At 45.3% G+C, this 12,938-nt stretch overlaps 1 protein-coding gene across 1 annotated transcript in view; it reads left to right on the top strand.

Annotated features, from left to right (window-relative positions):
* LOC121155736 (structural maintenance of chromosomes protein 5-like) overlaps positions 1 to 12,938 on the top strand; it is a 60,258-nt gene that overhangs the window by 27,611 nt on the left and 19,709 nt on the right. Inside the window, 3 exon segments of the mRNA XM_040979204.1 lie at positions 9,510 to 9,623; positions 11,959 to 12,053; positions 12,549 to 12,681. Of these exon segments, the coding sequence (XP_040835138.1) occupies positions 9,510 to 9,623; positions 11,959 to 12,053; positions 12,549 to 12,681 (342 nt within the window).

Consider the following 12,938-nt stretch of genomic DNA (forward strand, 5'->3'; position numbering starts at 1 on the left):
AGGAAGGGTACAAGCGGGATAGGCGTTTAGAACGCAAACAACCCGCAGGAAACAGAGGAGGATCAGAAAAGGAGAAGAAAGAGAATTGCGGTGCTACTGCTCCGGCCATGCTCGGCCCATGGCCTCAGGGCTCTGGAGCCATTTCACTAATGGTTCCTCCTCCTGTAACCCCATCTGCCCCACCCATGAGTTGTGGTGCCGGCTCCTCCTTCATCGATCCAGTCACGCGCCGGGAACTTCAAAATATGTTCCCCGTCTTAGAAGAAGAAAGGGAAAGAGTTTACAGACAGGTAGATGCATTATTAGTGCGAGAATTGGCCATGTCTGTAAAGCAATATGGTCTTCATGCCAACTACACTTTGTCCCTGTTAGAACGTATGGGGGGAATGAATATGACTCCCTCTGATTGGCAATTTGTGGTGAAGGCTGTTCTCCCTAATATGGGATCATATCTAAATTGGAAGGGATTATGGCAGGAGCCTTTGGCTGAGACCGCCCGCGCAAATCAACAGCGCGGCGGCGACGCTTTGACGTGGTCTTATAATATGCTTTCCGGACAAGGCCAATACTCGGATGATCAAAATAGATATCCATGGCCAGTGTATACTCAAATTTCTACTGCAGCTATAAAGGCTTGGAAGGCCCTTTCACTTAAAGGGCAAGAGAAACTGGGCATTACACAGGTTAAGCAGGAGCCAGATGAGCCCTTTGCTGATTTTGTGGCACGCGTAATGCAGGCCGTGGAAAGGACCTTTGGAGAGGGAGATCAGAACACTAGAATGGTAGAGCAGATAATTTGGGAGCAGTGTAATGCAGAATGTAGAGCCCTACTCAAGGATCGTAAGTCCAAGGGAATTTCAGATTGGCTAAAGGTTTGTAGGGATACAGGAGGCCCTTTAACAGCTCATGGACTAGCAGCCGCCATTTTGAGGTCTAATCATAGGGAGAGAACATCACCCGTGTGCTTTCAGTGTGGCAAACCAGGACATATGAAAAGGGAATGCCGTGCAGGGCCTAGCAATAAGCCTCCTGGGATATGCCCACGGTGCCGCAAAGGTAGACATTGGGCCAATGAATGCAAGTCAGTGAAGGATATAAAAGGACGCCCTCTCTCGAGTCAGGAGCCAAAACACCCCTTAAGCCAGGAGTCAAAAAACGGGAGATGGGGATCGAAGGCCCAGGTCCCCTTGACCGATCGGGCACTCTTCCGTCATGCATGAGGGAACCCTGCCAGGAGCGACACCCTGCAAGTCTGGACCTCTGTGCCGCCACCGGAGTCCTCTTAAAACCAGAGGACGGCATTACGCCGGTACCGGTCATCTTAACAGACACGGTACCACCTGGTGCGGTCGGGCTTGTGATAGGCCGAGCAGCCTTGAGCTCTCAAGGTTTTATTGTAACACCTGGAATTTTACATCCGGAAGCTAGCTCCTTTTCAGTGCTGTGCTCAGTCGCACGAGGTGCTTTTGCTGTCGCGCCAGGTGATCCTATAGCCCAACTCATATTTTTACCAGCTTTAATTAGTGCAGATAAGACTGTCCAGACCCAAGTAGAGGTTCCTTATATAAATTTAATGATGGATATGATCGATAGACCCATGCTTGAGTTGCAAATAGAGAATAGACCGTTTATGGGACTTTTAGACACGGGAGCTGATAAGAGCATCATAACCTCCAAGTATTGGCCGCGTGATTGGCCTTTGATTCAAACTTCTCACAGCCTACGCGGTCTGGGGTTTGAACAAGCTCCATCCCAAAGTGCCAGAGCCCTACAGTGGAAGGATAAGGAAGGCAATTGCGGGACAGTCACACCCTATGTCCTGAACCTACCGGTTTGCCTTTGGGGAAGAGATATTCTTCAACAGATGGGGATACGACTAGTCTCCAATGCCTCCGGTTATTCTGAAGTCTCTCAAAAGTTGATGGATAAAATGGGCTATATTCAAGGAAAGGGTTTAGGTAAACAGAGTCAAGGTATTGTCCAGCCAATTGAACCTCGAGGAAATCCAGGCCGTAAAGGTCTGGGTTTTTAGTAGTGGCCTTTGGCACGCAGCTGCCCATACCTTGGAAAACAGCGGAGCCGGTTTGGGTTCCCCAATGGCCGCTTTCTCTTGAAAAATGCCAAGCTGCTCAACAATTAGTTCAGGAACAGCTACATTTGGGACATCTGGAGCCCTCTGTTTCTCCTTGGAATACTCCTATCTTTGTTATCAGAAAGAAATCAGGAAAGTGGCGCCTCCTACATGATTTAAGAGCTGTAAATGCACAGATGCAGTACTTTGGTCCCGTTCAACGTGGCCTTCCAGTTTTGTCATCCCTCCCTAAGCAATGGCCGTTATTAGTGATTGACTTAAAGGATTGCTTTTTTTCTATACCATTAGCATTGAAGGATAGGGAGAGGTTTGCTTTTACTATTCCCTCCATTAATCATGAAGAACCGGATAAGCGATATCAATGGAAAGTTTTGCCCCAGGGGATGGCTAACAGTCCTACCATGTGTCAACTTTATGTTGCCCAAGTGTTACAACCACTGCGAGATCGTTTTCCAGTGGCCCGTGTCGTCCATTATATGGACGATATTTTAATTTGTGCTCAAGAGCAAGATCAGTTGTTACAGATTTACGTTGATCTGAAGCGGGCTTTACAGGATTATGGCCTTATAATTTCATCCGAGAAGGTTCAAATGCAGCAGGTGAAAGCCTTCTTAGGGTCTTTAATTACAGAAACATGTATTAAGCCTCAAAAGATAAGCCTCAAGATTTCTCATTTGCGAACTTTGAATGATTTTCAGAAATTAGTGGGGGATATTAATTGGTTGCGACCCTTCCTTAAGATCTCTTCTCAAGAGTTACGGCCTTTGTTTGCTCTGCTTGAAGGCGATTCTGATCTCGCTTCCAGGCGAACCCTCACCCATGAGGCACAACAGGTCATAATAAAAGTCCAGGAAGCTATTGAAAAGGCTCAATTAGTACGCCTAGATCAAAATCAGCCTTTTGAGCTATGTGTATTGCCTACAGAAGTTTTCCCCACTGCTGTATTATGGCAACAGGGCCCGTTACTTTGGATTCATTCTCAGGTTTCTCAGATTAAGTCTATTCAGTGGTATCCATCTGCAGTCGCATCAATAGTGTTTAAAGGATTAAAATTAGCCTTAATTCATTTTGGGTGTCATCCAGACCGCATAATAGTCCCCTATACTGTCCAGCAATTACAAGTGCTGAGTGGGTGTAGCAATGAGTGGTCCATCTTAATGTTTGTCTATCAGGGAATTTTTGATAATCATTTTCCAAGGCATCCATTACTACAATTTTTACAGCGACATCCTGTGGTTTTTCCGATAAGAACCAGTGCCTGTCCTCTCCCTGGTGCTCTTACAATTTTTACTGACGGTTCCTCGACAGGAGCCGGAGCCTTAGTTGCCGGAGATACTGTGATAAAAAAGACCTTTGCGACGGTCTCTCCTCAGAGGGTAGAATGCCATATGGTGCTTTTTGCCTTACAAACCTTTCTAGAACCTTTGAATATTGTTTCTGATTCTCAATATGTAGTTAATGCAGTGAATGTTTTGGAGGCCGCTGGCTCTATTTCAGGGTCCGGCCCAGTGGCGGATCTCTTTAAACAAATTCAACAGGCCATCTGGCGTAGAAGCCACCCCTTTTATATAACCCATATCCGAGCTCATTCAGGTTTACCAGGGCCATTAGCTCGAGGGAATGCTCTTGCCGATGCCGCCACCAGAACCCAAATCATGATTATGATGGTGTCTCCACCATCCTCAGGGGAGAAAGCCCGCCAGTTTCATTCACAATTTCATGTTTCAGCCCAGACCCTCAGACTCCGATTTGGGATCACTAGAAAGGAAGCACGCCAAATAGTTCTTGATTGCCCTGCCTGCTGCGAATTTAGACCTGCTTCACATGAGGGGGTCAATCCTAGGGGATTGAGACCTAATCAATTGTGGCAGATGGATGTGACACACGTCCCATCCTTTGGGAAGAACCAATTTGTTCATGTATCCGTGGACTCCTTTTCTGGTGTGCTCTTTGCATCAGTTCTAACCGGGGAGAAGGCCATCCATGTAATCCAACATTGCTTAGAAGCATGGGCCGCATGGGGTAAACCTGAGTGTATTAAGACTGATAATGGCCCCGCCTATACTTCAGCCAAATTTCGTGATTTTTGCATGAAGATGGGCGTCAAATTAGTGACTGGCATCCCTTATAATCCACAAGGTCAGGGGATAATCGAACGTGCTCATCGCTCTATTAAAGAATTATTACAAAAACAAAAAACCACCTGGGAATCGCTTGGTCTCGCCAGTCAGAGCCCTCGGGCCACTCTAGCCCTGGCTCTTTTCACCATCAATTTTTTACAGCTGGATGAGCAAGGCCTCAGTGCTGCAGATCGTCATTCCTTTAACACGGCGCAAGAGCAATCTTGGGTCAAGTGGAAGGATGTTCTGGAGTCCAAATGGAAGGGCCCAGACCCAGTTATTAGGCAGGCTCAAGGAGCCATTTGTGTGTTTCCACAGGACGCCCCAGTTCCGGTTTGGGTTCCAGCTCGATTGACTCGTTCCTGTCCATCACCGCCTTCTGACGTTTCTGCAACCGCTGGAACGCTTACACGAGGCAACGGCTGCTAATCTTTCCTGCCAGCTTTCTTCTCACCTTTTAAGAAACTGGACGAGAGAATTTGATATTCTACAGTCTGACTTGTGAATTGCCATTGTCCAGATTAATTCTACACGGGTGGATCCTGTTGTTACTGAAACCCTGGCCACTTGGATTTGGAACATCACTTCCCATATTAAGGAATGGGTGGGAATGGTTGTGCTGATTCTGCTCTTGTGTGCAGGCTGTGCCCTATGCCTTTTTTCTTGTGTTGTTTGAGACGCCGCACTGAGTAAAATCGTGTGGCAATACATCAAGCCCTACTAGCCATGCAGAATGGTGACTCACCCATGGTATGGTTGAGCATGCTTCAACAGGCTTAGTTAAGAGCATGGACATCATGGCTCCTGCACCTCAGGCCATTATGACATTGCACTGAGTTCGAGCATGATGTGCCCGACTAGCCCTTGCACCTCGCAGGACTTGTCCATTGCACGCGAGAGGGTAGTCACTCTTATAACTGCCTTGTCGAGACATTGCTCTATACAACCACCGCGGTTGTAGCCCATGACGGGTAAGATAGACCCAGACAATTATCGGTCTAAGACAGGGACTACATCTAGCTACGCAGCCTCCCTATGACGGATCGTGCGCCTTGAGTCTACAACCTAAGACAGGCCCATACCAGCTTATTTTTTCTATTGTATAAGAAAGGGGGAGATGTTGCCAGCCGCATCTGCATGTACTGGCTACATGCCGTACCCAAAATGGCGCCGGCCGGAAAAGCCACACCTTGGTTCCTGGTGACGTAGCTTTCGTGGTACTGCGCAGGCGCCTAGCACATGCCCAGTGAGCTGAGGCGTGGACGGCGCATGAACACTGGGACTGACGAATCCAGTCGCCTAGGACCCTGCGTAATCATGACGCCGACCTATCATCGGCGGAGGCGGGGCCAGTCAGCACATAAGAGCAGACAGCCTGCCGGGATCTGGGCCTTTCCCTCCTCATCTTGGTGCGCGCAATAAAGACTACCGCAGAAGACTTCACTCGCGTCTGCCTCTTATCGCCGGACGATAAGAAACGTGGGCGCGACAGTGAGCCAGTCACCTCGGTGCTGTGGGAGGCATTCGGACAGAACCCGACTGAAGGAAGCTGCCACGAATAAATGTTGAAAAGAGATGTGTGTAGAATAGAAAGACAGCCTTCTGCCCATCAGAAAATAGTGAGGATTTGTAAAATGAAATCAATGATTTATTAACAACATTAAACCTGTGTTAGCTTTCGACGATAGAGTCATGGAATAGAATAACTGCACTCGGGGAGGCAGCTGATGGGTGTAACCATGACGATAGAGTCGTGAGAGAATAACTGTACTCGGGGAGGCAGCTGATGAGTGTAACCATGTTTTAGTAAGATGAAAAACAAGTTTGCCCAAATAAAGAGACGAAAAAGTAGAAAACCACGTTCTTTTGAAACTGATATTAGATAAAACTTACCCTGAAATGATTTAAGAATTATTTTTGCAGCATGATTTTTTTTCTTTTGAAAACAATTCATGAAGGATTTATGAAAAGCTGCATTTTCTATAATACATTTATTGTATACTTTATGAAAACTAATTCTACTAAGTTTTATTATGTTAAATCGTATCAGTAAAATTGTTATCCATTGTATATTGTGTTACTCAGTGTGCACAGTTAGAATATTCTTGCTAGATTAAAAAGAAAGTTTCTCTTTTATATGTGGACATTGTTTATGATTGATCTGATAAGGATTAGAAGAAGATATCTTGTAAAAATATTGTAATCAGTATAAGGCATACAAAGGTAATTGTGAAGAGATATTTTCCACAATGACAACCAGAAGATAATAATTCAAAGCTTCATGTTGTTGATTGTCATTGGTTGGATCTCTTGGCAGTGGCCTGCCATCGGGGTCGTATTGGTAGCTGACATGTATACATTTTAAACTACACTTGAATCTTGGAGATGAAGAGAGGTACTCTGCTATTCAATGGGCTGCTCCTTGATTGTTCCATCCGTTTCCTTCCTTCCCTACCACTTCCTCCCCTACCACTTCCTCCCCTACCCTGTAACCCCCATCTCCCTTCCTTCCTCCTCACCCCTACCATTTCCTCCCCTACCCTGTAACCCCCATCTCTCTTCCTTCCTCCCCACCCCCGTAACCCCATCTCCCTTCCTTTCTCCCCTACCACTTCCTCCCCTACCCTATAACCCCCATCTCCCTTCCTTTCTCCCCTACCACTTCCTCCCCTACCCTATAACCCCCATCTCCCTTTCTCCCCCACCCCGTAACCCCCATCTCCCTTCCTCCCCCACCCCTGTAATCCCCATCTCCCTTCCTTCCCTACCCTTGTAACTCCTGATCTCACTGCCTGCTTGAGATGCTGCTGTTTCCATGGGCAGTTGGTAATATGCCCAGTTAGAATGTTACTGTATAATTTGTCAGTTAGCTATCTGTCTCCATGAGTTATTTCTACCAGTTCTACTCTAGAATTGGAAGGATATGCAGATATATTTACATGTAGACTCCTCATGGTGTTTATAAAAATAGAATGATAGGGCAAAAGATCATTTACAAAGATATTGATTAGTTGAATAAGTTATTCTGTATGCTTATAATAGAATGTCATGCAACCAGTAAATGTTGTTACAGGTCTCCACTGATATAAAGTCATGTATGACATTATGAAACATAAGACATTGCAGAATCAGATGTGTACAACATTTTCATTTTAAAAATTGTGAAATATCAGCCACCAGATGATCTTGAGTGATCTACTAGATGCATTTGTCTGTGCCTTGCTAGTTTGTCAGTTGGAACTTGGGCTTATACTTTGTTCACTTAGGAGAGGTGGCATTGGAAAGTGGAAGCCACATAACCAACAACATAGCTGAATCGCCCTTCAGGGTGGCAGACCAGACAGTGGGTGCTTTGGGACAAAATGTGAGTCAGTCCAGTGGGAACTGCATCTGGCCAGTGGCCCAAGTGACACCTGCTCAGGTGACTTCTTGAGGACTGTCTACCATCAATTGACTGGGTAGACCATTTACAGAAGACAGGGCCTTGGGTATGCTGGCACGTCAGAGCGTCTCTGATGAATGCACTGGCACAGCTTAAAGGACGACAGCCAGGTCCCATAGCTGAGAAGGAAGCATGTAAGAAGCTGCTTCGGCAGCCTGTGTCAGATGTCACGGTGAGAGAGTCTAGGGGGAGGTCTGGGCCGCAGCCCCCTGCCAGAGCAGATCCTGGAGAATGCTGGATCCCTCCACACCATCAGATCTGAGCTGCAGGCTTCAGTGTGGCCCGGCCTAGCCAGCGTGGGTGCTTGTGCAAGAGACCACTAGGCCAGGGCTTGCTCTCGCTCTTTCTGCCTCTGGGTGACTTCTGACAGTCACGTGGGGGTTACTTTTGGGGTCACTCTTACCCATTTGATGATAGTAAATACCCACTCCCATTCTGTTGCATTTGCATTGTTCCTTTCAGTAGAGTAATGTACTAAAATAAAATTGATTAAACACTGCATATTCAATGTTTATATTTAAATCATGGTGCATTTTGGGTTTAAATTTTTTTCCTTAATATTGGTTAACACTTATGTGCAGTTTTAAAATTTTATTATTACTGTTTCTTATTGTTTTGTCTCAACGCATCCACATTTAGTCCTGTAATGTGTATGAGTTTCCTGTGTCCATCTCACAGATGGAATAATCTGAAGCTTTCTGGGATTGCAGTACTGCCTGGTCAATAGCACATACAGGATTGGAAAGGATGTGATTTTGACCCCAGAAACTTCTCTCTTTAACTATTGCACTTTGGCCCCGGTGTGATAGTTTAGTAGGTAAATCCTTGCCTTGGGCACACTGCAATTTCATATGGGCGCCGGTTCTAATCCTGGCTGCTCCACTTCCCATCCAGCTCCCTGCTTGTGGCCTGGGAAAGCAGTCGAGGATGGCCCAAAGCCTTGGGACCCTGCACCCCTGTGGGAGATCCGGAAGAGGTTCTAACTCCTGGCTCCTGGCTTCGGGTTCGCTCAGCTCTGTCTGCTGCTGCCACTTGGGGAGTGAAACAGTGGGTGGAAGAACTTTCTGTCTATGACTTTCTAATAGAAATAAATAACTGTTCAAAATTCCACAGTTAGCAATTTTGTGTGCCTCTGTTGGTGGGGCTTTCTCATTCTTTGCTTTTCAGCGTATGGCTACCGGTCCGCACCAAATCGTTGGTAGTACTCTCTCTGAGACGGTGTCTCCTGAGCTGGTGACACGTTTAGTAGCGTTGCTCCTCATATGCAGACATTGACAGGTGATGGCTCCAAGGTGCGCAGGCCTCAGTCCCAGTGGAGCTGGCAAGCCTCCTGGGTAGAGCTGCTGTCCTGCCCAGTCCTGCCCTGCTCGTTGGTTTGAGAAGTGAGTCTGTTTCTGCCTCTCTCACCCTCTCCCGCTCTATGCATGGATCTCACTCTGGCTTTTAAGTAAAAAGAAGAAAACATTTTGTAAAACCTGAAGTTATCTTGGAGATTAAGAAAAAAAAATGTTTAAAATTTGGCAAAAATGAAAAGTGCTTGTACTCTTGTGTCATCGTTTGGAATGCTTTTGGTGTTGAGTGAGCTGAGCAGAAAGGAGCTCAAGTTATGTCTTAGAAGGTATCAGAGTCCCATGCCTCACATGCTGGTCCAGCCGCAGCACCTGGTCACGTGTGCGGGCGCGCCTTCGGGTGGTGTATTCTCCAGGGACCCTTAGGTACACCAAGTTGGCTTTTTTTTTTTTTTTTGCTTTCCCTTTCATTATGCGCCAATCTAATTAATTACGTCTGACTTACAGGGGAGCATGGTTGATTGATTTTGTTTCGTGCAGGTAACTTATCTTTTTTATTTTTGTAGATCAATATGAAAGATAATAAAAATGCCAAGTATATTGAGAATCATATTTCATCAAATGACTTGAGAACCTTTGTATTTGAGAGTCGAGAAGATATGGAAGTTTTCCTCAAAGAGGCAAGTTCACCAACCTGACACTTGTTCACCTGGCACTTCTCAGTACTCGAATCTACCTTGAGCAGAGCCAGCAGAGGTGGTGCATCACTGCTGGACCTCTGTGTGCACATCAGTCAGTTCTGCTCTGTTCTTTCCTCTTTGCCATGATGTGGGTATGGACTTATTCTGTAAAAGCAAACTAGCCCATTAGCATCTGTAACATGTGAAAATAATCATTTGAAATTAGTATGGAAAATAGTTCTGGCCCGTTGCTTTAAGAGAAGGAAACACTGCAGTGATGTGCCTTTGGTTTTGCACATCTCTTTGGAAGTTATTAAATTGAGCTCAGTTTTTTTTAAAGGGGCAGTCTATTTGATGTTATTTCACAGTAATGTAAGTGGAACTTCCTTTCAAAGAATGAGAGTCTTGTATCTGTGTGGCAGATACTGCTGGTAGCTGAAGGCTGCTGTAGCCGTCAGGGCGGTCTGTGTGCTGCCTGACACCTGAGGCCAGAAGTTCCAATTCTGTGACCCCAGGGGCTGGTGGCCACGTCAGAGGCTGGTGGATTCAGAGCAGTGCTGTTACATAGTATAGTTAGGTATTTTTAAATGGGCTTTGAACTTTTGGCTTTTACAAAAAATGATTTGAGATGCAGAGTAACCAGAAGAAAAGGAAGGAAAGAATGAAAGATCTGCAAAGAAGAAACAGATCTTCTCTCAGCAGTTCTGTCCCCAATGGCTGCAGCAGCCAGAACTGGGCAAGTCTGGAGCCAGGAGCTTCTTCCAGGTCTCCCAAAGTCTTGGGCCATTTTTCACTGCTTGCTCACAGCATTGGCAGGGAGCTGGGTTGGAAGTGGGGCAGCTGGAACTCAAAACTGTTGCTCACCTGGGGTACCAGTGCTGCAGGTGAAGGTGGTCCTACTTGGCCGTATCACTGGCCCCTTTCCTTTCGTATTGTCAAATTTGGCAAACAGGAGAAAAGTTTTCAATGTGTCTAACTTTTCCAGTACATTTTTTTTTTCCCTATTTAATCTTTTCTGAGTCTCTTGGATCTCTCGGCATTGTTTCTCATACTGGATATTTCTCTTTAATTCTCTTTTGTTCCTTCTCGCTGAAATTCTCAAACATATAACCTCTTTTTTGTTTGCTTCCTTATTTTTTAATTTGTTTCATTTAATGATACAGTTCCATAGGCTCTGGGATTTCCTTTCTTCCTCCCCAACTTCCCTCCCCTTGGCGGGTTCCCCCGTATTATTACGGCAGTGTAGGCCTTCATAAACAGTCCTGAGTCTGTCATTCTGCTCTTTGCCCTTTTCCTGATGTGGCGCATAAACTCAGCTCGCGTCGTTCTCTCGCAGATGGCGCCTCTCTCCACCATCAGCGTATGTTTCTGGCATCTCTGATGACTTCAGATGATGTCTTTAAAGATTTGTCCAGGCTTGGCTGTTGGCCCAGCACTTCAGATGCCTCCTGGATTCCTTGTCAAAATGTTTGGGTTCAAGTCCCAGCTTGGCTCCCATTTCCAACTTCTTGACTAAATTTTACCCTGGGAGTCTGCAGACACTGGCTCATGGACGTGGGTCCCTGCCACCCGTGTGTGAGGTCAGGTTGAATTTGACTCAGATGTGACTGTTCCTGGGGAGTAAAACCAGCAGGTGAACTGTGTGTTTTCTCTGGGTGTCTCCTTCATCTTGTTACCTTTCACGTAAATAAAATTAGAACTTTTCTTAAGGTCTGGAATTTGTAAAAAGTTTAGCTCAGTGCAAGATGAGCTGCCAATATTTGGGCCATTTCTGTTCTGTATCATTTTGAAGTAAGTCTCATTCTGTTTGATCTGAAAGTATCTTAGTATATACCTCTGAAAGCAATGAACTTTAAAAAAAAATGTAGTTACAGTATCGTATCACAGTAAGTTTCTTAACATTACCATCAAATATCCAATGGTCCAATTTCTGATTGTCCCATGAATAGCAGTAGGAATATAGTAACTTTGGAAATCGTCTTCCTTTCTTCCTCTGTTTCTTTCTTTATTTGAAAGCCTGAGAGATATAGACAAACTTTAATCTCCCAACTGCTGGTTCGTTTCTCAAGTGCCCACAGTAGCTGGGACTGCAGCGACCAAAGCCAGGACCCAGGGGTTCAGTCCAGCTTGCCCCCAAGGGGGACAGTGATTCAGACACGTGAATCAGCACGCGCTGCCTGCCAGGGTATACGTTAGCAGAGAACTGGATCAGAGCCAGGACTTGAACCATGCACTCCCAGGGGGCTACAGGTCTCACTGGGGGATCACAGCTGCTGCCCAGACCTCCTGCCTCTGGAGGGCGTGTGTCCCAGTGTGTGCCTTTCTCATTCCTCAGGTCCATGACAATAAAAAGCTAATAGTGAATGCTGTCATTGCTCCCAGGAGCTCACACACAGCCAGGCTGCCCTCGAGACCGCTCAACAAACTCAAGTGAGTATTAAATCATTTGGTCTTTTAAATATGTCTGAATAAATTCTTTCTCACATATGTTTATTATAAGGTGTAGTGCTTTTAAAAAAAGAAAACTTTGTACCCAAGAGCATGAGTGTCCGTGTAGACGCGCCCTCCTGGTGTGTAGTTAGTGTCCGTGTATGATGGAGGTGTCGAGCAAAACTATATTGAACCGTTTACTACATAGCAGAAAAATAGTTGGTAAGCTAATGGGAAAATGAAGTGATAAATCATTGCTTTCTAAAGCTAAGTAATTTCTAAAGGACCAACTAAAAATTGTTATCTTAGCTCCATGTCTAAGTAGGAATTCAAAATATACAAGCAACAGAAGAAGTTAAAAAAAGCAATTTACTATTTAGAAGGTGGATAATATGAAATGTATTTAAATATTTAAAAAGCTGTGGCCACTTTTCAGTCTTGGCTTTTTTTCTGATTTCTCGAGAACTGAAGTCAAACTGAGTCTCACTTTTTCAGGCAATACGGGTTTATCTCTTACCTACGAGAGCTGTTCAATGCACCAGACCTGGTCATGAGCTACCTTTGCTACCAGTATCACATCCATGAAGTCCCCGTGGGAACCGAAAGGACGAGAGAACAGATCGAGCGGGTAGGAAGGCACTGGCTCACTGACACGAGTCTGTTTTATTGAAACGCCTTATCTTACTTAAAGTTCAGCCTGAAGTGGCCAGGAATTTTTAAAAGTATATTATCCTGCTATTTTTAATAAGACACCAATAGTGAGTCTTGGCTAATATTTGACGATAGGAGGGATATAGAGATAAGAATGGGTACTTATGTCTTTTAAGATAACTGAGTACTGTTTAGATTCTGCTTTGCTTAATAATCCTGTGTAAACCTATGTCA

Source organism: Ochotona curzoniae, unplaced genomic scaffold, assembly GCF_017591425.1.
Source record: "Ochotona curzoniae isolate NIBS_2020 unplaced genomic scaffold, NIBS_Ocur_1.0 contig_3050, whole genome shotgun sequence".
Taxonomy (NCBI): Eukaryota; Metazoa; Chordata; class Mammalia; order Lagomorpha; family Ochotonidae; genus Ochotona; species Ochotona curzoniae.